The sequence below is a fragment of the Lupinus angustifolius genome, chromosome LG15, assembly GCF_001865875.1.
Source record: "Lupinus angustifolius cultivar Tanjil chromosome LG15, LupAngTanjil_v1.0, whole genome shotgun sequence".
Classification (NCBI taxonomy): domain Eukaryota; kingdom Viridiplantae; phylum Streptophyta; class Magnoliopsida; order Fabales; family Fabaceae; genus Lupinus; species Lupinus angustifolius.
In genome coordinates this window covers 374,345-397,943 of record NC_032023.1, presented here as the reverse complement: position 1 = coordinate 397,943, position 23,599 = coordinate 374,345, and the positions used below count along the sequence as shown (strand labels likewise).

Here is a 23,599-nt window from a genome sequence, read left to right as displayed (position 1 = left end):
TAAGAAGCCACAAAGACCTAACCATTTCATGCCACAATAACATTCTTACTCTTTTCTACATTCTACCCTTCAATAATGTTCAACAAAAAATACTTTATATCCTACTGACCTAAATTTTCACCAATCAGCTCAATTGATAGTTTTTAAATTCTAATGGTGTAAGGTCTTGCTAGATCTCAAGATGACAAAAATGTCAAGGGCTCAATTCCTGGAATCGACACTTGTTAGGAAGGGTTTACAAAACCTGAAAGAGATTAGTTCGTTACCCAAAAAATATAAGGATACTCTGGTAATACAAAAAAATTCAAATCCCAACAGTTGTGGTATTTTCCTCTTTGTTAAAAAATATTTGCCAATAAAAAAACTAAATTAACAATATATGAATGGATATAATATAAAAAAAAATAGAAGAGCAAAATGAAAAAACGACTCCACTGGGGATCGAACCCAGAATCTCTGGTTCCGTAGACCAGCGCCTTATCCATTGGGCCATGGAGTCTTGATGTTATGATTCGCGCATAACAAGTTTTATCAGTAGAAACATATAGAAGTATGAACATATTAAGAAGAATATGAAATAACTGAAGTCTTGACTTGTCTTACATTTTGGGCCGTTACATACAATTTAGATTCATTACTGTTATGAGTTTAAAATCGATGTGTTAATATATCATTTATCATTTATTTATAATTATTTTTTTAAAAGGTTAATACTTAACTTTTTCTCTCTTTTTAAAATATTTAAGTAAAAAAGAATTTGTAAAAACAAAAATTTCCACAACTAAGCTTCTTCACTCTGTTGATTTGTTCCGCTTTTTGTCACATTCTCAATGATTCACAGTTAAATTTTGGATCTTTATGAACTTCTTCATCTGAAACAAACGAAAAAACTTGATGGGCATGTCTAAATTGTAAGAAAAATCTTACAATGGTAGTAGTGGATGAAGAACAAGAACATATAAACCCACACCATGGCTTAAAGGAGAAGATGAAAGCACTGAGTCTCTTATACGAGAATCAGAAGCAAAAGAACCCATCTTTTAGGATCCAAGAAACAGAGAAAAAATGGAGCAGGATTCATGTGTTTGTGAGAGTGAGACCAATGGGGAAGAAGGAAAAGGAAATGGGTTCAAGGTGTTGTGTGAGAATAGTGAATGGTTGTGAAGTTTATTTGACTCAGTTTGGTAATGAAAATGATTATCTAAGGTTGAAGAGATTGAAGGGACGCCATTTTGCTTTTGATGCTTCATTTCCTGATTCAGCTTCTCAGCATCATGTTTATTCCACTACGTGAGTTTCACTTTATACTTTCTTTTTTTGTTTTATGTTTTCAATTTATAAAGTTATGAGAATGGTGATTTGGATTAGTCGCTAGTAAGACTCGTCTCTAGTAACGGAGATGATAATTATATTTTTTAGTATATTTTAAGGGCAAAATTGTAACTTCAATGTAGATTAAAGGATATAAATTTTATTGTATTTTGGTTTTTTAGTGCATTTTCTCATAACTGTCACCTCCAGTAGTGGAGAGGAGTCTGGCTCGGCCACGAGGTAGGAATCGTATTAGGAATGAATGTATTAGAGAGAAAATTGAAATATCGTATTAGGTGGTTTAGATATGTGTCGAGAAGATTGGTTGAAGGCTTGGTAAGGAAAGTCGACAAGATGGAGTATAGTTTAATTATTGTGGGCAAGGAAGACCATGAAAAAGTATAGGCTGTAGAACTATTAAGAATGTTTAGATATTAACGGTTTCATGATAGCGTATTATGGTGCCATTTGATTGATGCATGTAGTCTAGAATAATACTTAGCTATTAGTGTTGTTGATTCATAAACATAGCATTGCCGTATTATTTGATTATGTCGACTCCCGATATTGTGAAAAGGCTTGATTGTTGTTGTAGTATTAAACAAATCATTTTCTATGATAGAAATAGAAGCATTGCTTTTATGCTAATATGAATAAATGTTGCAGTTCTTATTCATGAGCTGGATAGTTTTCTAAAGGAAAAAGATTGCAGTAATAGAATCTTTCATGCTTAGCATGCACTCAAAACCATTTTGCTCTAGCTGTTATTTATATTTGATAGGAAGATACATTCGCTTCACGTTTTCAGAACCTCAGAACTAGTGGAATCGGTTTTGCAAGGGAGGAACGGGTCAGTTTTCTGTTATGGTGCCACAGGAGCTGGTAAAACTTTCACAATGCTTGGTACAGTTGAGAATCCAGGGGTGATGATGTTAGCAATCAAGGATGTTTTTAGTAAAATCCGGCAGCGAAGTTGTGACGGAAATCACGTGGTTCATCTTTCTTATCTTGAGGTTTATAATGAAACTGTCAGGGACTTGCTTTCACCTGGAAGGCCTTTGGTTCTCAGAGAAGATAAACAGGTCCACTTTCTTATCTTGAAACCTAAAAACTCACAAGTATTCAAGCGAGAGTAGAAGCTCGGTGTTTATATCTATCTAAGGTCGTTATAGGGCATATGTGATTAGATGTTCACATGTTACGCCTTGATGTTTTTATTAAAAAGAAATCACATCCCACCCTTTATACCGGTCATGTACAAAATGCACGGAAATTGGAAAATGGACTTGTTAGTTGAGTTAAGATAGCGAGTTAGAAAAGCTAAAGCCGATCTCCGGTCAGCTATTCAATATGATATCCATTTTCATTGTATCCATTATTTGAACACTAATATATCTGATTGTACGATGTCTAACTATGTTATAGGGGATTGTGGCAGCAGGTCTTACACAATACAGAGCTTATTCCACAGATGAAGTAATCTTCTGATTCATTTCGGTATATATTACAAGTTTAGACAGCTGTTTGAACCCTCATATTGCAATTTTTTTGTTTTTGTTTTCCGGTTGCTTCAGGTGATGATGTTGCTTCAACAAGGAAATCAGAACAGAACAACAGAACCGACTCGTGCAAATGAAACATCTTCGCGATCGCATGCTATTTTGCAAGTAAAATCTCAAGGCTTTTAGAGGAAAAATAATGAATGGTCCTATAAGTTTTGTGATTGTTATGCTTAATCCTCCTTATTTTGTTACATCTAGGTTGTGGTTCAATACCGAGTTAGGGATGCTGCAACGAATATTATTAATAGAGCAGGCAAGCTCTCATTAATTGACCTTGCAGGGTCAGAGAGGGCTCTTTCCACAGATCGCAGGACAGTTAGATCTATCGAGGGTGCCAATATAAATCGGTCTCTTCTTGCACTAAGCAGCTGCATTAATGCTCTTGTAGAGGGCAAGAAACACATACCATACAGAAATTCAAAACTCACGCAACTTCTCAAGGATTCATTAGGAGGAATTTGCAACACCGTCATGATTGCAAACATAAGCCCAAGTAGCCTCTCATTTGGTGAAACTCAGAACACCCTTCATTGGGCTGATAGAGCCAAAGAGATTCGAACAAAGGTTGAGTTCTAATGCTATTTGAAGCTTTCATTGATATAGTAGTTTTCTGTTCTTTCGCTTTACCAATTCTCATGTACGGTTTCACAATTTTTTTCTCCAAAATATTCGTTTGGTGTCAAATATATCACAACCTAAGGAAGCTACAAGTACTCACCTTGTTGATGTTATATAATGTAATCTGTTTATGTGGATGCAGGCAACTGATACAAATGGTGACCCAGCGCTGGTGCCCGAGACAAAAATAGACCAGGCCAAGCTGGTACTTGAACTGGAAAAGGAGAATCGCGAATTGCGTATACAGCTAGCACAACGGCAACAGAAGCTTTTGACACTGCAAGCACAATCATTGGCTGCAAATTCCTCCCCAACCCCAACAGCACCTTCGGCTACATCTTTTCTTTCCACTCCTCCAACTTCTGCCCGACCGAATGCAAAACAACAGACAAGACCCCCTTTCTTAGTTTCAGCTACTTCTTTCACTCCAGAAATCAAGAACAAGGGAGATGAGGTAGCTCTTACTATCAAAACACTTCAACAGACAGTGAAAGCACTAGAGGCAGAGATAGAGGTAATGAAAAAAGATCACAGCTTGCAGCTAAAGCAGAAAGATGAGGTTATTCGTAAGCTTTCAGCAAACGGTGGAAATAAAAAAGCAGTAGGAGAATCACCGAAGAGAATGGTAACCAGGGCAAGCATACGGCCAAAGGAGGCAAACACGGGTGAGTTGAAGAGTCCAAGTCATCGTTTTCGTTCACCAGTTCCAACTGCCAAGAAACGGAGCTTTTGGGACATAACTGCAGCTAACAGCCCACCAGTTGCTACACTATATAGAAGAAAAACAAGAAGCCATGTCATACCGGAACCTAATGCACACCCATCCATGCTTCCTCAGGTACAATGTTTCGTTTCGGCTCCTTAAACCATTTACCTACATGTACATCAGCATATAAGCTAAGTTATATCTCCAATAAGGTTCATGTTCAACAACTGAGAGTTGATGGTTCTTAATATAGTTACCGCATTCATTCATCAACATTTATTTACTCATATACCCTCCCCATACCCTACCAGGTCGGAGCCTCGTACACTGGGCTGCCCTTTATTTACTCATCAACCTTGAAAACTTCGTGTGAAATTTACTGTTTCACGGACAAGTTTTAACCACATACCAGGTTCATGTTAAAGAAAACATTTAATAATAATGTAAAAGTGACAAACCACGTACCAAAATGAACTTAAATACCCCGTACCAAATCGTGTCACGGGCCTCTCCTTTGCCATTATGTAAGCATAATAGCATATTTGTTTGTTTCTTCAGTAACCGATGCAACTTGTTTCTGATTTTTTTTATGCACGGGCTAACATATTCATTTCATTTATTCAGCCAGGTTTTGCTCGTCGAAGGGGCAATATTTAAGGTGATCTACGAGGGAGTAGAAGATAGAATTCAAGGACTTTAGACCAATTGACATAAGGTCTGATTTCTCTTCGGACTCGAACTGGTGAGTCAACGTCAACGAGAAGAGATTGCACACTTCATGTGCTCCTCCTCTGCAACCGCAATTGAAATCGCGATGTGTCAATCAAATTGGCCTTTATGTAGAGACCAATTTGATTGAACGACTGGTTTTAAACACTAATATGACCGATTCTTAGAATATCCGGTAGTGTTTGATTCATAGACTGTTTTACATTCTTGAGCATCTCACCCGGTAACATGACTTGCTCATATTTGGTAGAAGATTATGAAAAAAATTCCAGACAAATGGGAATGCAAGCTCATTCTTGGGCATCACACTTGAGAAGGAAGTAGAAAGTTTGGATTATGCTGTTACATTCTTGAGCATCACATTTCCAAGAATGTGCTCAAAACCATGCTAATATTGCGATTTCGTAGATTTAGGGACTAACATGTCTTGTTCTTATAATATCCGGGATTAAAATGAGGGTTTACTCTTTTGTACACTAATTACTACTGGTTATTAACACTTTTGATGCTTTCAATTGTTCATTAATGAAATGAAATGTGTTTGAGGTGTTGCATTTGACTATTTGAGAAGCTATGCAAGCTCAACATGATTGTGTACTATTACCAAGGAAACTCTTAAGAAAGAAACAAATCTGCTTCATCAAGACTATTTGATCTTCAATGTCATTCGAACTAACTTTTGAATTCAAACATGCATCTAAACCCAATTAAGTATATTACATTTCCTTTTAGATAAAGTTTTCTTAATAATACTTATTATTATAAATGTATAATTTTTAACTTATAAAATGATATATAAGTATATATTTTGTGAATTATTAAAATATATAGTATGTAAGATGAAAAGATTAGAGAATCAACCCCCATATGGAGTTATATAAATATTGTGGCAATAAATCATTTGGTACGATGAAAAAAGTTACACTTAATTATTATTCTCAATTGGAGAGTTAGTCTGGTAATTATGTATGTGAATATCCTAAGAAGAAAAAACCCCTAAATAATAAGAATGTAAAACAATTATTTATTTGCTTAATGAATAATGAGTTTCCATATACATGTGGTGAATAAAAGAATGGAGGATTAGAATTAAAGAATAAAATGAGAATGAAATTAGAAGAAAACAAAATTATGTGGGTGGTTTTGGTGGCAATAAATGATGATCCATTATAAGAGCTGAGATTATGAGAATGCAACAGGGGTATATTTGATAATTCCTATATCCACCAGTGTATGAATTTTTTATATTATTATTCTATTATTTATCATCACGTTTAATTGTCATGAATTTAAAAAAATATAAATATTAATAAATCTTTGTATTGGTAATCAATAAATATTATATTCTTTGGATGATAGCATGCTAATTAAGAAAATGATTATATTTAATAATTAGATTCAGTTTCCAAAATTGTCATTCATTTATTAATGAGACTTATTCACTTTCTTTTTGTAAATTTTTATATCTTATTAAGTATAATGTAGTTTCTTTTTTTCAGGAATACTCATTATTATAAATTTGTAAGATATTTTATTTCAAAGAGATATAATTATTCTCTTGGGTACAAATTAATGTCATGGCGAACATAAGAAAGTTTGATTTATCTATTACTTGATCCTAAATATTAATTGAGTCTAATTTTTTATACGGAAGTCGGCTTTAAACCGGATGGACCACAACCATTTTGTCGGGTTCAATTATAAACCGGATGATATAAAAGGGGGGAATAGGGAGAGTTGAAAGTTTTGATTGTGGTCTGTGTGTTTGAATATTTGATAGAAGAAAGAAGATTTGGAGATTGATAAGAATGGCGACGATATCTCCATTGGCGAAGTTCAAGTTAGTATTCTTAGGAGATCAATCAGTTGGAAAAACAAGTATCATCACTCGCTTCATGTATGACAAATTCGACATTACTTATCAGGTTTCATATTTCTTTCTTTCTTTCAATTCCATCTATAACAACAACAACTATTCAGATTCAGTTCCATTCAACATTTTCAAATTTCAGGCTACAATCGGCATTGACTTCTTGTCCAAAACTATGTACATTGAAGACCGCGCCATTCGTTTGCAGCTTTGGTATGCTACGATGAATGAATGATGTATTAACTGTGTATAAATGTATTATCGGTAATGTAATTGAACTTGACAGGGATACTGCAGGACAAGAAAGATTTAGAAGTCTGATTCCAAGTTACATTAGAGATTCTGCTGTTGCTGTTATTGTTTATGATATAGCTAGTAAGTACTTATTCTACTTATTCTATATCTCTCTCTGTGTCTAGTTATTGTTATAATCAATTTCATTTTATCATTTTATCTATTCTTATGATGCAGATCGCCAATCATTCATGAACACAAACAGATGGATCGATGAGGTACGCACTGAACGCGGCAGCGATGTTATTATCGTCTTGGTTGGTAACAAAACTGATCTTGTTGATAAAAGACAAGTTGAAATTGAGGAAGGAGAAGCCATGTCCCGTGAATTCGGAATCATGTTTATAGAAACCAGTGCTAAAGCAGGCTTCAATATCAAGGTACCAATTCTCAAATTCTTCAATATAAACACACCAATTTGATACTCATGATCAGGAATCAGGATATAATAACCACTGAATAATGTGTAATGTTAATTGATGTTCTCAATCATCATAAAATACACACCATTTATTTGTTATTTGTATGTTGATCACTAGTGTAAACTTGAAAGTGGTGTACACACTTTTTATTTGTTATTTGTATCTTAATCTCGCATGATCACCTTCACAGGCTTATATAGAACATAGTACTAAACATAGCAGTAACCAAGCACACATCACTTTTCCGGAAATGTGCTAATATACATTACTTGTATCAAACACTACGAACTCATGGTCATTTATCTCGCTTCTCATTAACAACTTCTTTCATATGTTTGTGTTTATATGAATCGAAAATTGCAGCCTTTGTTTCGTAAGATTGCTACAGCCTTGCCAGGGATGGAAACCCTTTCATCTACAAAACATGAAGACTTGGTTGATGTAAGTTTAAAACCCACCACAAATTCATTGCAGATAGAACAGCAAGGAGAAGGTTGTGCATGTTAAACAAATGATGTTCACTAGCTACATACAATTATGCAATGGAAAGATGCACCTACATGAAACCAATGCTCTACTAGGTCAGAACATCAAATTACAGTAATTTATTTGATGTGAGATATACAAAAAATTTGATAGCTGTTTGGTTTATTTTGTTTATTATACAATTAGACCTTTGATGTAAAAGTGCAGATGATAAACTGATATAGATTTTTTTTAATGAACATGAAGGAGTGTTCTAAAGTTTATATGACATATTATACATTGAGGATGGGCTCTTTGGATGGAAAGAAAATGGAAGGTAATGTGTTTTCGTAAAATAAAACTTTAAAACAGTTCTACTTTTTTTTATCGACGATACACAATTAGTCCTAAGGTAGGATAAAATGTGAATGTTGTGTTAGACATTCGATAACCCACATTAAACTTTGCTGAATCTCTTCAATATAAATAAAGAATATGATAAATTAAACTATGTAAAAAATCATCAAGAGTATTCATTTGATTTTTCATGTGACATTTAAAATGTAAAATTGGCATAACATACAAGGCCAACTCACTCTCACAATGCCACACCAACATATAATCACACATCATTAAATATCAATGCACATTTACTACATCATCCACAATTTATTTGTATTACTTTCATTAAGAGATAATAATGATATAAAGTGAATGGTAAATGATACAATGACAATGTAAAAAAAATATTGTCAAAGAGAAAACAATGTATGCACTAATAGTGTAAATTTTTTACACTATCACTGCATCATTCACAATTCATTCTCAATGATCGTCAACTATTAAATAAAAGTAATACAAATGAATGATACACTTATTATATATGAATCTTTACCCTACCAACGTATATACATTACACTCATTTTCAGAAGTGAGTTTTCTTTCCAAAGCGGAGAAAAAGGTTTTATGTGAGTCTCATAGACTTTTTTCCTTTCCTTCTATTTTCTCTCCTTAACCAATAAAGAGAAAGTTCCATAATTTCCACATTTTGTCTCCTCCTTTTTATCTTTCCATATATTTTCACTCAAACCAAACATAGTGTAAAGGAAAAAGAATGTATACACCACATTGTAATTTTTTTACATTGTTACTGTATCATCCATCATTTATTTTTAATTATTATTAATTTTTAGATAAAATTAATTCTTATAAATATTTATAATGTAATTAGTATATACTATATTGGGTTTGCAATTACCAATCCCATCAAATTATGACAATATCAACTTAGTCATAAATTTTGAGGAAGGAACCCACACCTTTATTAGCCAACAAGGCATACTTATTTGATCAACTAAAACATAGTTGAAATACATATTATATAAACAAAATAAAAATAAAATAATAAGATAATTTTATTTTTATATAATGGAATGATCTATCTCAAGAATTAAAATCACTTAAATGAAATTTTCTTTTATAAAAAAGAAGCAATTACATTGCACATAGTATAACAAAATCAAACTACAATACTAATTCCCCTTAAGATATAAAGATTGCTTTGGTGGACGATCTCGTTAAGAAAAAAGCTAGATGGAATATAACTTTGTTTAGTAGTATTAAATTATCAATGATATCCTCTTACAAATTGTATAAGAAATTAATTCTTTTTGGAATGTACGATTGCTTCTCTAACGAGTTTTATTTTCAAGAATTAAATCCTTAATATTTTAATCATCCTAAGATCTATGGGACCTTACTCGACTAGATCAAGTTCATTGTTTTAGAATATATCTATATCTTCTATACTATTAATAAAGGGAAAACAAAATAATCACTCATCATGGTGTAATTTGTGTTTTCCTATTTTGACCTCAATATCTTTTTATTTCTACCAAAAAACCATATAATATTATTTTCTTATTTTATCCTTATTATCTTCTTATTTTAAAAGTGTATTTAAAAAATTGAATATTAGACCAATTGAATAAACTCAACCGTAAATTTAGCGCAAAAAATTATATTTGAATTTACAAAATACAAACTATATATTATAAACGATAGGAAAATGGGTTGACAGACACGAGAGTGCATGTCAACACGCTAGTTTTTATAAAGCAAATTAAAAATAAGGTATAAAATAACGTACTTAGTATGAATATTTGAGTTATTTTTTACACATTTTAAAATATATTTTAAATGATTATCATCTATTATATTTTTTGTTATAAAAATAGATTAATCTTTTTCATGACAAAGGCTAAATAAAAATATCAAAATGGCTGTAGTTATCTATTTATAACCAATAGAAATAAATAGAAGATGTAATTATTATAACTAGTGTGTACAAGCACTTTATGTCTGCCATCGAATATTGTGTGATACTACATATTCAATTTTTATATATTTCATTTTTTGAATTAAAATGTATTTGTTGTGTTCGGTGTACTTTATATTATATTTTTGTGTGTTTATAATAATGTTTAATTTAAGGTGAGATATGTGATTAATTAATGTATTGGTGGTAGTTGCTTAGATTATATAGTTTTTTTTGTAAAAAATAAATAATATTAAGGGTAATATAAGAAATGAAAATTACACCATGAGGGAAGTTTTTCAAGTTTTAGCTTTATATATAGTATAGATATAGATATAGATATTATTTAAAGATATTTGGTGGGACTAGGGTGGGGTTTGGGTGGGACAATCATATACCCTAAAAAAAAGTACTTCATTGCTCATGAAAGTAAAAGGATATTACCCAAAAAAAATAATGATAGGCAATATAAATAAATAACAAATCACTGCAATTATCTATATGTAATAGAGAATATAAATAAATAACAAATCACTGCAATTATCTATATGTAATAGAGAATATAAATAAATAACAACAAACTATAATCTCAATCAGGTGGGTTGGTTAGATATGTTAATAAAAAGACTATAAATATATTAACAAAATTTGATTATTTTTGTTTCTTTCATTTTTTAGACTTAATAAAAAATTGTTATTTTAATGAAATTATAATCTGTAATTTGTGTTTTCCTATTTTGCCCTCAATATCTTTTTATTTCTACCAAAAAACCATATAATATTATTTTCTTATTTTATCCTTATTATCTTCTTATTTTAAAAGTGTATTTAAAAAATTGAATATTAGACCAATTGAATAAACTCAACCGTAAATTTAGCGCAAAAAATTATATTTGAATTTATAAAATACAAACTATACATTACAAACGATAAAAAAGCGGACTGACAGACACGACAGTGTATGTCAACACGCTAGTATATATAAGTTGAGTCCGTTTTACATATCCGGGGCAGCAACAAAAATTTGCACGGATACTATGGAGGTCCACTACGGACAATAACGGCGCTTCCATAATCATTTATTTTTATTATTTTTAAAACGCCGTTCTTATACATTTTCCTCATTAATTCATTTTTTATTTATTTTTATTTTGCATTTTCTTCCTCAAACAAACCAAACCCTTTCTTTCTTCCTTTTCTTCCCAATCCAATCCAAACAAACCCTAACAAGAGAGAGAGAGAGAGAGAAAGAGAGAGAGAGAGTAACGGACATTGATTGATGAAGTGTGTGACTCGGTGAGTTGAATCGGAGAAAGATCTGAGTTGATTTTGAATCGGTGATGGGTGCTGCGGGTTCCAAGCTTGAGAAGGCTCTTGGCGATCAATTCCCTGAAGGAGAACGTTACTTTGGCCTCGAGAATTTCGGCAATACTTGTTACTGCAATAGCGTTTTGCAGGTCTCATTTTCTTTTACTTTTTCATTCATCATTTCATATCAACGATAATGCTTTTATAATGTAATCTGCTTTATTTATGTTACTGGTTAATGTTTGTTCTTAGCTTGACTTGGATTATTTGAAATTCAATGTGATTTCCGAAGATCAAGAGTTTTATTTTAGATTAGAAAAATTGTTAGTGCTGCTTTATTTTTTTGTCTGGACCGGTGTTAGGCTCGACTAGTCCTGATTGGAGCAGGGAAGGCACAGTTACTGGGGGAAAAGCTCCCCCAGTGCATATTTTCTCCATACACAATACGAAGTTGGGATCTTGTTTTCGGGGAATCAAGTACCTCGTCATTTGGACAAAGATATATTGGTAAAATGCCACTGCTTTATTTGAATGAGGCCTGGTTAACAAATGGAAAATTAATACTTTTCAGTTCTGACCAAATTGAGAATAGCAATGTCTAATCCATAGTTACATAATTCTTTCATTTGTCTTATGTACTATGTACCAAATTCATTGTACCGTGTAACATATATTGGGTTCATCATAAAGGAGTCTAATCAAATTAACATAAAAAATGACGAATCGCATAACCAAGTGAGTAACGTATTTGTATCTGACTACTATCTGTACCCGTACTAGCTAACTATGGTTGAATCATGGGGCTTTCAAAATACCTATATAGATGTTAGAGTAATCTTGTAACTTCGTGTAGAGTATTTTAAAGCCTAAATGAATGCTGTTGCATACCGAAAGTTTGTTGAGTTGCATACCAGTTTTGGAACCTTCTAACTAACCAATTTTGTGGCTCTTTAATCAGTTACTCTTGTTTTTCTTTCTGCAGGCACTATACTTCTGTGTTCCATTTCGCGAACAGTTGCTAGATTATTATGGAAACAACAAAAGTCTGACTGATGCAGAGGAAAATCTTTTGACTTGCTTAGCTGACTTATTTTCGCAGGTAATAAGTCTATAGTTTGGGAAACTCTTCGTGTTTCATGCTTGAGGCTTCTTCACGTTTGAATCTTTGATTGGCTCAAGCATGATTTACATCATAGATTTTGTATTCTCTTCACTATTTGTAGCCAAGGTACACGTGTTGGTGTTTACTTGCATGAAAAACGAAGCCAGTGAAGTGAGGGCATGATCCACCAGATTAATGACCGATAAACTAATAATAGACCATTTGACTTTTATCCTAGAAATCATATAAAAAATTGTGAGAATATCTGAATATGAGAACGTTTATGAAATATGAAGTTCCTCCTATGATCATCCAAAATCAGGTTACTGAATAACCAATAGTGTTGTTTACAATTTTGTGGGCAAAAAATTTATATTCCTTTAAACCCTTCTGATTGTTATCCTCTCCAATCTTCATACATTTGTTTATCATTCTGCATAAGAAATCCCCTACAAAATACTAAAATGGATGAAACAAGGGTTACCATCCCCCCTTCTTAGGTTTTTAATCATGTTTTGTTCATTATTGCTAGCCAACATTCAAAAGGTCACACTCACACTGCATAGACGCCCATAACTCATTCTGTCCATTTACTCTAAAAGCCAGATTATTGGTTTTCTCAAAAGTCAAAATCAAACTTCAAAATGTTTTTCTTTCCTACTTCTAATAAAAAAAGTTTTTTCTTCTTATTTCTGGCTGTCTAATTTGTTCTATATTGAGAAAAAAATGCACTTGAGACGGAGAGATACCCATTAAGTTCTTACTAGTAATGAATACTGTGGTTTATTACATTGATCTGATTGAGTTTGGTTTATTGAATTGATCTAATGGAGTTTATCAAATCATGACTAGCTACTTATAGTGCATAAAATCACTAGTTTCTTTTCCTTAGTTACCATTTATTTTTCTTTGCACCTTCACTTCAAGATTTGAGAGATTGCTCGGGGTGATTTAATACTTGTCTATATCTTTGGTGAAATATGTAATTCTCTTTGACAAATTGCTTCGAAGTATTTACAGTGTGCTTTGTATGTTTCTCCTTATTGCTATTTTCCTTTGATATATAAGAATCTGGCAAAGGTGATTGCAAGACTGTCTACTAAATCTTATTTGTCTAAAATACCTTTACCTTAGAAATTGCTTCAAGGTATTGTGGTTTTTGTAAGTATCCATATTTGTATATATCTTCAACATTTTGACCAATTTCTTGCCTCAATTTCCATTCAATGATATGTACCTGATTATTTTTTTTACTTCCATGGTTTTGAGATTAACATGTATTATTTCTTTTGCTGTAGATAAGTTCCCAGAAGAAAAAAACAGGTGTCATTGCTCCCAAACGATTTGTACAGAGGTTGAAAAAACAGAATGAACTATTCCGTAGCTATATGCACCAGGTGTGTGTTTAAACTGTCAAGAGTGAGCAAATAAATCAGTTTCTTCTAGGAACCTGTAACTATTTTGACTGTAAAGCATAGAATATTGGTTTGTAAACACCCACTCACACCCACATGTATAGCCTTTGGGCTATATATATTTGTTTCTCCATGTATATGGAACAATGATATGCATACATGCATTTTTGTCTGTCCCGGCTTAATTGCTTCTGAGTCGCAGCTGAATTATATGTGAATCTGAAGTCTTAACTAGAAGAGATGTAATTATCTGTATAAGTTTCAGATTTAAAAGTTTAAAATTAAGTTACAGTTGTTCAGCTGGTAGCTCGTGATAGGTTAATTTTATAGTGTCAGAGTGACACTTGATAGCAAAATGTTTTAGAGCTTATAGTTAAACTTAAAGGCATAAGAGGTTGTTTGCCTTGTGACCTAGAGATCATGAGGTCAAATCCTGAAACAACCTCTTTGCTTGTAGGGGTAAGGCTATGTGCATCTACCTTCCCCAGACCCCACTAGGTGAGAGACCCACACACTAGGCTCCCTTTTTTATATAGTTAAACTTGAAGGCATGATTAGGATGAACATTCCTCTGAGCTCTTGCTGGGCTGGACCACAGCTTCTGGTCCCAATGAGTTCCTTTGACCCGAACATCTTTTTACTAACAGAAAATTATTTTGAACTGTGTCATACGAAACTATTGTAACAAAAAGGGATCATGGTACCTATTTTGGCCTCCATATGGAGAAAATAAAATATACATGAAAATCTCTCCAAATGAATTGAAAGATGTACATGCTAAATCTGATTGCAATATGTACGTGCTAAATATAATTATTGTTGACTATTATATGCCTTGTGGGATATATAATATTTTCAGATCTTTGTCTCCACTTGACAATACATATCACTTTGGTATTTAAAGACCATGAGATGTTTGATCATGTTAATTCATATACAAATGGTGATTGGCTTGTTTCTTGTTTTTGTGAGGAAATAATGGGTAACACATTTGGATGTTCACGACTTCACATAGCACTTTTTTTAAAGTGAGGTTGAATAATGGTAATCTGTTAAGTTCAAACATGTTTGTATATCTCAATTTGTTTACTGAACATCTCATCACAGTTCCTGTAAAAGTGCATGCCATTCCTATTTATCAGAGGCATTGATAATTCTGTTTGTCTGTTAGACTCAATTTATTGCATGATGTCTTCACTCTCATTAGTCTAGAGTTCTACCTATCTATTTATTTATAAGCAACATTGTCATTGTGAATCTTCTCGATTTTGATAGGATGCCCACGAATTCTTGAACTTTTTGTTAAATGAACTTGTCGACATTCTGGAGAAAGAGGACCAGGCTGCAAAAAATGATGAAGAGACGTCACCACCTTCTGAAAAAGTTGCAAACGGTCCTAAGAATGGTCTATCTAATGGTGCTAAAAAGGAGCCTTTAGTTACTTGGGTGCACAAAAATTTCCAGGTGAACTTGATCAGCCACTTCAATGCTCTCATTTTAGCATCTTTCTTTCACCAAAAAAACTGCTGCCATTGTCGCTTCCATTCCATAGTGATCACAAAAAAAAGTTCTTAAAATTTTCTTTTTGGAGTCTCATTATTGTAAATTGCTCTGGTCAGGGAATACTCACCAACGAGACAAGGTGCTTGCAATGTGAAACTGTGACAGCTAGGGATGAAACATTTTTTGACTTGAGCCTTGATATTGAACAAAACAGTTCAATTACAAGTTGTTTGAAAAACTTCAGTTCGACTGAGACGTTGAATGCTGAAGACAAATTTTTTTGTGACAAGTGCTGCAGGTACATAGCTTTTACTTATAGGAACAAAATTTAACTTAGTAATTGCCTACATACTATTTATGTGGTGCCAGCTATTACTTGGCTTCATGAGTACTATTGTTGAGAAGGTAAAGGGTTGGTCCAACCATTTCGAGTTGTCTGTAGCCGAACTATTCTACTGCTTGTTGAGTGAGATTTTGTTTGTGATGAAGCAGATATGTCAAATGGCTTCAATGTGATGTATTATTGGCTGGCAATTCCTATTTCTTTTTACTAGAACATAGATTGCTATGATGCTACCTATATTTACTAAATACTAATACTTTATAATGTTTCCTGTTTCTATTGTGTGATAATGTTTCCATTGATGATTGACGTTTTCTTCATCTGTTATTTGAAAGGGATTTGATGGGTTTATCAGTGTATATAGTGTGTACAAATATATATAACATAAATATGTATGTACTGTTTTCTGCTTTGATTTTCATGTCTGTTTACCAGTTTGGTAACCATGATGTGAATTTCTTATGATATCAGTTTGCAAGAAGCTCAGAAGAGGATGAAGATAAAGAAACCGCCTCACATCTTGGTCATCCATCTTAAGCGTTTTAAGTACATTGAGCAGCTGGGCCGATACAAGAAGCTGTCTTACCGGGTTGTCTTCCCCCTAGAGCTAAAGTTGAGTGATACAGTTGAAGAAGCAGATATTGAGTATTCTCTATTTGCAGTAGTTGTCCATGTTGGGAGTGGACCCAACCACGGACATTATGTCAGCCTCGTGAAAAGCCATAACCACTGGCTATTTTTTGATGACGAAAATGTTGAGATGATTGATGAGTCTGCTGTTCAGACATTCTTCGGGTCATCGCAAGAATATTCCAGTAACACAGACCATGGTTACATTTTGTTCTATGAGAGCATTGCCAACAGGAACTAGAGGAAGGAACCTTACAAGATTTTCTAGGTACTTGGATCATTTGAACTTAATGTGTTTTCTGTTTATTATTAATTATTTTTGTCTTACCTTTTTACCGTTTTCCCTTATTCAACATCCTTGAGAGGATAGAGGTTGTGAAATGAAAATGTATACCTAGGTGGTTGGCAATTGGCATGTACAGTGGATAGTGGAAAAACTGTCCTTACCCCACTCCCTAATCCCTAATCCCTAATCCCTAATCCCTAATCCCTATTTCCATAATAAGAACAGATAGAGCAGTGTATATGTTCTGAGAATTTCTCTGACAATGTATTCAGTGACAAATGTTCAATCAACATTAGAACTTAACAAGATTCTATATTTTCTAAGATCACTAGATTCTTCTATATTTTATTAATAAACTATTTTTCTGATCAATCAAACAAAATGACGTATGGAGTAACACATTTTCTTCGACAGAAGATGTGCTCCTCGCACACTTTATTTTGTAATGGTGAGATGTTAAACTTATGTTTGAAGTGTAATATAAAATGTTGTAACATTACTACTTGAATTGATGATATTTAGAACATAACCAAAGAAGGTCATTGTTGGTTGATGTAATCTTGTTGTAATGAACATGTACATTTCTACGGTTATAATTATAACCAAGGTTTTAAATCTAGACCCATATCTATTACAAATATTCAAATACTATAGGTTAAGGTTTTTTTGAGTCATCGAAAAGCATAATAATTGATGCTGCATCAACTACATTAGCTCGAAATTGACCCTAACGTTAAGTTCTTGAAATCTCCAAAACCTTTAACACAATTTTAAAGATTTAATTACCGATGAATAAGGTTTTACTATATTTCCTTCCTCTCAGTTTCGTTTGTCACAGCTTTTCACATTCTTCACTATATTGTTAATTATAGTTTTTTGGCATAAAATATCTTACAAATTTATAATAATGACTATTCCTGGAAAAAAAATTGCGTGAAAGGAAACTACATTTTACTTAATAAGATCTAAAAATCTACAAGAAGAAAGTGAATAAGTCTCATTAATAAATGAATGACAATTTTGGAAACTAAATCTAATTATTAAATATAATCATTTTCTTAATTAGCATGCTATCATCCAAAGAATATTATAATATAACATTATAAGAAATGAAATTAAGTAGACAGAAAAAATCCGACCTGCCGGATTCGAACCAGCGACCTAAGGATACCAGCTGGACATTCCCACTACAGTCCTCCGCTCTACCAACTGAGCTAAGGTCGGTTTCGTATTGTTGTATTAATAAATGGTAATGTTGCAACTTGGGAATTTGGGATTTATTAGATTTCCAAGTCTTAATATTTATAGAATTTGACAATGTAATTCTTCTTCTTCCCAATATTAATATTTCAATTGGCAAAGCTAATTCATCATTTTGTTTTTTAAGATTGGATGAATTAAAAAGTTTTTATGAATTGTTCTCATATCTCACAAAGTAATCATAAAAATCCATAAGAATAATTAATTAAATGGAGTAATGTTATATTCTTCTATTAAATTATTCTACTAATCCTCATAACCATGAGAAAGTGACTCATATAAGTTATAAACTAATCATTAATGAATAAAATTTTGTAGTTAGGAGAATTTAGTAAGAAAATATATCATTTTCCTTTTAATTTAGATACAGATCCCCATGGTAATCAAAAGGTAAGTGATCAATTCCTAAAACTGACCCTTATTCAATTTTCTGAAAATGATTAGTTTCTTACTCAAAAATGAAAAAAAAATACCTTAGATAATACAAAAAAATTAAATAATAATTTTGGTTTATTGGGATGATTTCAAATTTTGTAATTTCGAGTTAGGAAATAGATAAATATCTTAAAGTGATAGGCAAATGAAAGAGAGAGAGAGAGAGAGAGTGATTTCAGTGACTCAACACTCTATCCCTTCATTCTTCTCTCACCCTTTCTCTCCATTTCCGCTATCTTTAACAAACCACTATCAGGTTTCTCTTTTTCTCTTCCAATTCTTCTTTTTTTCTATTCATTCTCTCACCAACATAAAAAAAATCTTATTTTTTCTTGTATCAGTAGATAACTTATTTCCTTAAATCCATTTCGTAATTGCATGTGCTAATATTTATTATGAGAATATTGTTCTTGGTGTAGATATATTTATTGGATTGAATGGCTATTACACCTTTTGGTATCACATTTTCTACTCAATGGGGAATTCATCCTCACATTTTTGCCAAATCCAGTATCATGGGTAGGGTTGCAGCATCAAGTTCCACCCTAAAGTGAGTCTTTTGTTTAAATATTTCAATTTACATTACCTATGAAGTTTTAAGATTATATGCATGATTTATGTTTTGTAACCCTAATTTGGGTACAAATTGTCATTTTATTACTCTAAGGTAGTGTTTAAATGTTTTTGTATTTTGTTGTATTCATAAAGGACACCAAACACATAACATAGCAGAACCTATATGTTTTGTACCGTTTTGCTCCGACACGTGTAAAAAAAGGGCGGCTCAGTGTGCGAGACTATATTGTTGGTCATAGTATAAAAAAAAGTCCTGACATGTTTACAAACGTTACTTAATTGTTGGTCATAGTACTCCGATTCTCCGTGACTATGGGCTGTTTTATACTAACTGTTTTGTTAAATATTCGTAATTTTCTGTAGCTTTTTATTCAGTAAATACTTAAGTTGTCTTCCTTGCAGTGTTACGAGCAGGATGAGCTTTATGGCTGCACCGAGTTCAAGTTTTTTATCAGGGGATTCCTTGCGTGCACTATACAATATGGGTTCATCTCGGACTTTGAATCATCGTAGGGGGTCGAGGTTGATAGTTAGAGCAGATGCAGTGAGTTAACTTATTCATTTCTTAGCAACGTTTCCTTTGTTTTTTCGGGGAATTTCTGTTGTGTGAAAGTATTCCTCTCACTTTAAATTGTGTAATCCTCATGAACGTGCAATATGTTAGACTGAATACCTGTTTTGTGCAATTCTCCAGGATTACTATTCTGTCCTTGGAGTGTCAAAAAATTCTAGCAAATCTGAAATTAAGAGTGGTATGTTTCTGCAGTCCCTACTGCCTCCCGTCATTGTCCAATCCGAATTTGTATTGAGAACTATTTGTTTGATTTTCGAATTATCAATCGTAATCTATCATACAATCCAGAAACACATCAACAAAAGGTTTACTATATACATGATTCCTCATCTTTCAATATACTTCTTTGCCTTAGGAGCAAAATAGACTGACTTCATAAATACTCTAGATAAGAAGAACATAAACAAACAAATTGATCACATGAACGTTTTGCACCAGAAGAACTAAAACAGCGGGACTATCTCTGTAAAAACTGGTTTGCATGAATTCCCAGTCACATGCTTTAGTTCTTTTTATTATGCTCCATCAAATTCTTTAATAGAATTATGGTGGAAAAACATATAGAATTTTTCAAATCACTATCAGTGATACCAAATCACACTGATTTATGTACATCCATGATTCAAAGCCATCTGCGTTGTCCACCTAGCGGGACTAAGGCTTGGTTGTTGTTTTATTAGCAATTGATATGCTCATATGTATTGTTTTTATTTCCTGATTACTTGTTTATTTATTTCATAAATGACCATTGTTTAGTACATTTAATCCATTACCAGTTTACCACATTTAATCTGTTAACTACTAAATGATTATCCCATTTAATATACATCTTCAACCTTTTAACCTCGGGCATTAATACCAAAAATGAAATTTTAAACTTGAAATTGTCGACGAAGGCTGCCAAAACCTAGGAAGAGAACTAGAGATGTAATGGTAACAATCAAGTATGTAAAATTAATTAATTATTTACAAGAAAGAAGCTTATGCTTGTTGCTGAGAATCGAGAGCTTATATTATTAATGGCTGTTTATTTCTCTTAATACCAAAAAATGGGAGTTAGCTTTCTAAACCAAAATAGTTTTAAATTACACGCACTATTGACATCTTTGGTTGCTCGTTATTGCACGAATGAGGCTTTTGTGTAGAGTGTAGACTAATAGAAGAAACGTCAAATACAATTCTAGAGTATGATCCTCTAGGGAACTTTCCACTCAATACTTAGAAACTGAGAAAAAAGTGTACTTCATTTCTTTGTAATGTGCAATAGATTTGCAAAGGAAGTTTGAAGTTAGTGGATGGGGAGCATCAATGATTAGGGCTAATGATAGATGATCGTGATTAAGAATTTTTTATTAACCAGGTCCTACATATGATCTACTTGATTATGCATATTTTTTGTTGGTTATTTACCTGTTGTCATTGCAACATCAAAATTCGCTGCTTTTGACATTTCAGCTTATCGGAAGCTTGCCCGGAATTATCATCCAGATGTGAACAAGTGAGTTTCTACCCTCTTTTGTTTTTAAAGTGTACTTTATAATACCATTTCTTTGCCTTGCCCGTCCCACTATTATCTTTCCCTATTTTTTTAATTTTATATCTTACTATTGCCTTAGGCGAGGTTTGAATGTCTTAGTCGTAATGCTTGATTTTCGTCCTTTCTAAAATTGTTTTCATACATTACATCAATAGTTTGTTAGATCAAATCTTCCGGCCAAGCAACCCTTCACATGTCAGTTTTACTAGAGCTGTATAATTTTCTCGTGTCATCAGAATCATTTGATTAATATTGCATGTTGTTGAACTATTCTATGTATTCATTTTATGCTTCAGAGAACCTGGTGCAGAACAGAAGTTTAAGGACATTAGCAATGCATATGAGGTAAAACTACTAGTATTGAATGCAGCTGGCCCTTATTCATGTTTAATAGTAATCGGTCTTCAGTAGTTAAAATTCTTTTGCAGGTCTTATCAGATGATGAAAAGCGATCTATATATGACACATACGGAGAGGCTGGGCTTAAAGGTTCAGCAGGAATGGGTGGCATGGGGGTAAGTTCTTCTGACAATGATGTAGAATTTCATTTTCTTATCACATATTCCTGTTTTTTGAAGACTGTTTTTTTGGTAAAACATAATGGTGTCATTTATCCACGAAGCTAACCCACCTAATGAGGAAAGTGTTTATTTTTTGTCAATTGTTGTTATACATGTTCGTGTTTCTCATAGAAGGATTATCTCTACCATGTCAGGATTTCAACAATCCTTTTGACCTGTTTGAGACATTGTTCGAGGGCATGAATGGTGGTGGGAGGAGCTCCAGAGGTTCTAGGAATGGAGCAGTTGAAGGTGAAGATGAGTATTACAGTCTAGTTTTAAACTTCAAAGAAGCCGTTTTTGGAGTAGAGAAGGAGATAGAGATTAGGCGATTGGAGAGCTGTGGAACTTGCAATGGTACAGGGGCTAAACCCGGGACTAAGTCATCCAGATGTAGCACTTGTGCAGGTCAAGGTCGTGTTGTCTCACAAACAAGGACTCCACTGGGTATCTTCCAGCAGACTATGACCTGCTCTTCCTGCAACGGGACTGGAGAAACTTCCACGCCTTGCAATATATGTTCCGGGGATGGTCGAGTCAGGAGAACAAAGCGGATAAGTCTCAAGGTTCCAGCTGGAGTGGACTCTGGTAGCCGATTAAGGGTCCGTAATGAAGGAAATACTGGAAGGCGTGGAGGTTCTCCTGGCGATCTCTTTGTTATCCTCGAAGTTATCCCAGACCCTGTCCTTAAACGTGATGACACCAACATTTTATCCACCTCTAAGGTCTCTTATATTGATGCAATCTTGGGGACTACGATTAAGGTTCCTACTGTAGATGGCATGGTCGACTTAAAAATCCCAGCTGGGACTCAACCAGGCTCAACACTTGTTATGGCTAGGAAAGGTGTTCCCCGACTGAATAAAAGCAACATGCGGGGTGACCAATTGGTTCGTGTGCAAGTTGAAATCCCGAAAAGATTGAGCAGCGACGAGAGAAAACTTATCGAAGAACTTGCTGACTTAAGCAAAGGCAAGACTGCCACAAGTAGATGATATTTTGTGGGAACATGCTATGTTCTTTATATGTATTTTTGACCCCTTCATATATTCTTCTCCTTACATGCATGATTCATTGAGGATGTTTTGGTAGATGTAGGTTATTAGTTCTTATAGACACAGGTGGATAAGAAGAGCATAAGAAACTATAGATCATTTCCTTCATTGGAACTTTTATGCTTTTTTTTGGTAGGAATTATTATTTATACACTAGTTGTATGCTTTTTTAGATGTGATGCTTTTAGACAAAAATGGATTATATAAACTCATCAATAATTGATAATGAAATAATAGTTTCCTTTGTTGCTAGATTTTGCATGCCCCAGTTATTGTTTTGCTAGTACTAGCAGTGTTCTATAGTTTGGACAAAATAAGGCAAGTTTGAATGAGAAAATAATCCATAAAAAGTATTCTTTTTTATATAAAAATCCACTCTGTCTGCAATAGTATTAACAAAATTGACTTCGTATACCTAACCCTTCGATTTTTTTTATCGTTACTTTAGTTAACCCTTTGATTTTATCGTTACTTTAATTAACCCTTCGATTTTTTTTATCGTTACTTTAGTTAACCCTTCGATTTTTTTTTATCGAACTTGATTTCAATTTTGTTTAAAATTCAAATATGTTTTTAGCCAAATCGTTGTGTAAGAGTATAAAATTATGCATGACAGTGTAAGAAATTTTAACATGCATGATAATTAACACATGTACTAACAGCATTAAAAGTTGTAGTCACTGAAATCAAAGATAAAATAAATAAAAATAATTATTGGGGT

The 23,599-nt window shown here is 33.1% G+C and overlaps 4 protein-coding genes and 2 non-coding genes across 7 annotated transcripts; 4 read left to right on the top strand and 2 right to left on the bottom strand.

Moving 5' to 3' along the window:
* TRNAR-ACG lies at nucleotides 427-499 on the bottom strand. The gene has a single exon. It is a non-coding gene; the product is annotated as a tRNA-Arg (tRNA).
* Nucleotides 771-5,320, top strand: LOC109328524 (kinesin-like protein KIN-8A). The gene is made up of 7 exons (XM_019562025.1): nucleotides 771-1,290; nucleotides 2,120-2,393; nucleotides 2,737-2,787; nucleotides 2,886-2,978; nucleotides 3,072-3,437; nucleotides 3,634-4,329; nucleotides 4,822-5,320. Exons 1-7 carry the CDS (start codon nucleotides 929-931, stop codon nucleotides 4,852-4,854), a joined length of 1,875 nt encoding a protein of 624 aa, XP_019417570.1. The 5' UTR covers nucleotides 771-928; the 3' UTR covers nucleotides 4,855-5,320.
* On the top strand, nucleotides 6,679-8,250 carry LOC109327863 (ras-related protein RABH1e-like). Of its 2 annotated transcripts, XM_019561037.1 has the most exons (5): nucleotides 6,679-6,851; nucleotides 6,939-7,009; nucleotides 7,083-7,171; nucleotides 7,268-7,470; nucleotides 7,876-8,250. In XM_019561037.1, exons 1-5 carry the CDS (start codon nucleotides 6,735-6,737, stop codon nucleotides 8,017-8,019), a joined length of 624 nt encoding a protein of 207 aa, XP_019416582.1. In that variant the 5' UTR covers nucleotides 6,679-6,734; the 3' UTR covers nucleotides 8,020-8,250. The 2 variants fall into 2 exon arrangements, with proteins under 2 accessions (XP_019416582.1, XP_019416581.1); XM_019561036.1 differs by having other exon boundaries at nucleotides 6,679-7,009.
* On the top strand, nucleotides 11,470-17,044 carry LOC109327817 (ubiquitin carboxyl-terminal hydrolase 4). The gene is made up of 7 exons (XM_019560985.1): nucleotides 11,470-11,523; nucleotides 11,564-11,751; nucleotides 12,585-12,701; nucleotides 14,003-14,101; nucleotides 15,395-15,583; nucleotides 15,739-15,920; nucleotides 16,437-17,044. Exons 2-7 carry the CDS (start codon nucleotides 11,635-11,637, stop codon nucleotides 16,834-16,836), a joined length of 1,104 nt encoding a protein of 367 aa, XP_019416530.1. The 5' UTR covers nucleotides 11,470-11,523; nucleotides 11,564-11,634; the 3' UTR covers nucleotides 16,837-17,044.
* On the bottom strand, nucleotides 18,015-18,105 carry TRNAY-GUA. Its single transcript is given in 2 exon segments — nucleotides 18,015-18,050; nucleotides 18,069-18,105. It is a non-coding gene; the product is annotated as a tRNA-Tyr (tRNA).
* LOC109327814 (chaperone protein dnaJ A6, chloroplastic-like) lies at nucleotides 18,751-23,067 on the top strand. The gene is made up of 8 exons (XM_019560980.1): nucleotides 18,751-18,832; nucleotides 18,996-19,126; nucleotides 19,555-19,696; nucleotides 19,847-19,904; nucleotides 21,182-21,224; nucleotides 21,560-21,608; nucleotides 21,692-21,778; nucleotides 21,979-23,067. The coding sequence occupies exons 2-8, from the start codon at nucleotides 19,014-19,016 to the stop codon at nucleotides 22,816-22,818; spliced, it is 1,332 nt and encodes a 443-aa protein (XP_019416525.1). The 5' UTR covers nucleotides 18,751-18,832; nucleotides 18,996-19,013; the 3' UTR covers nucleotides 22,819-23,067.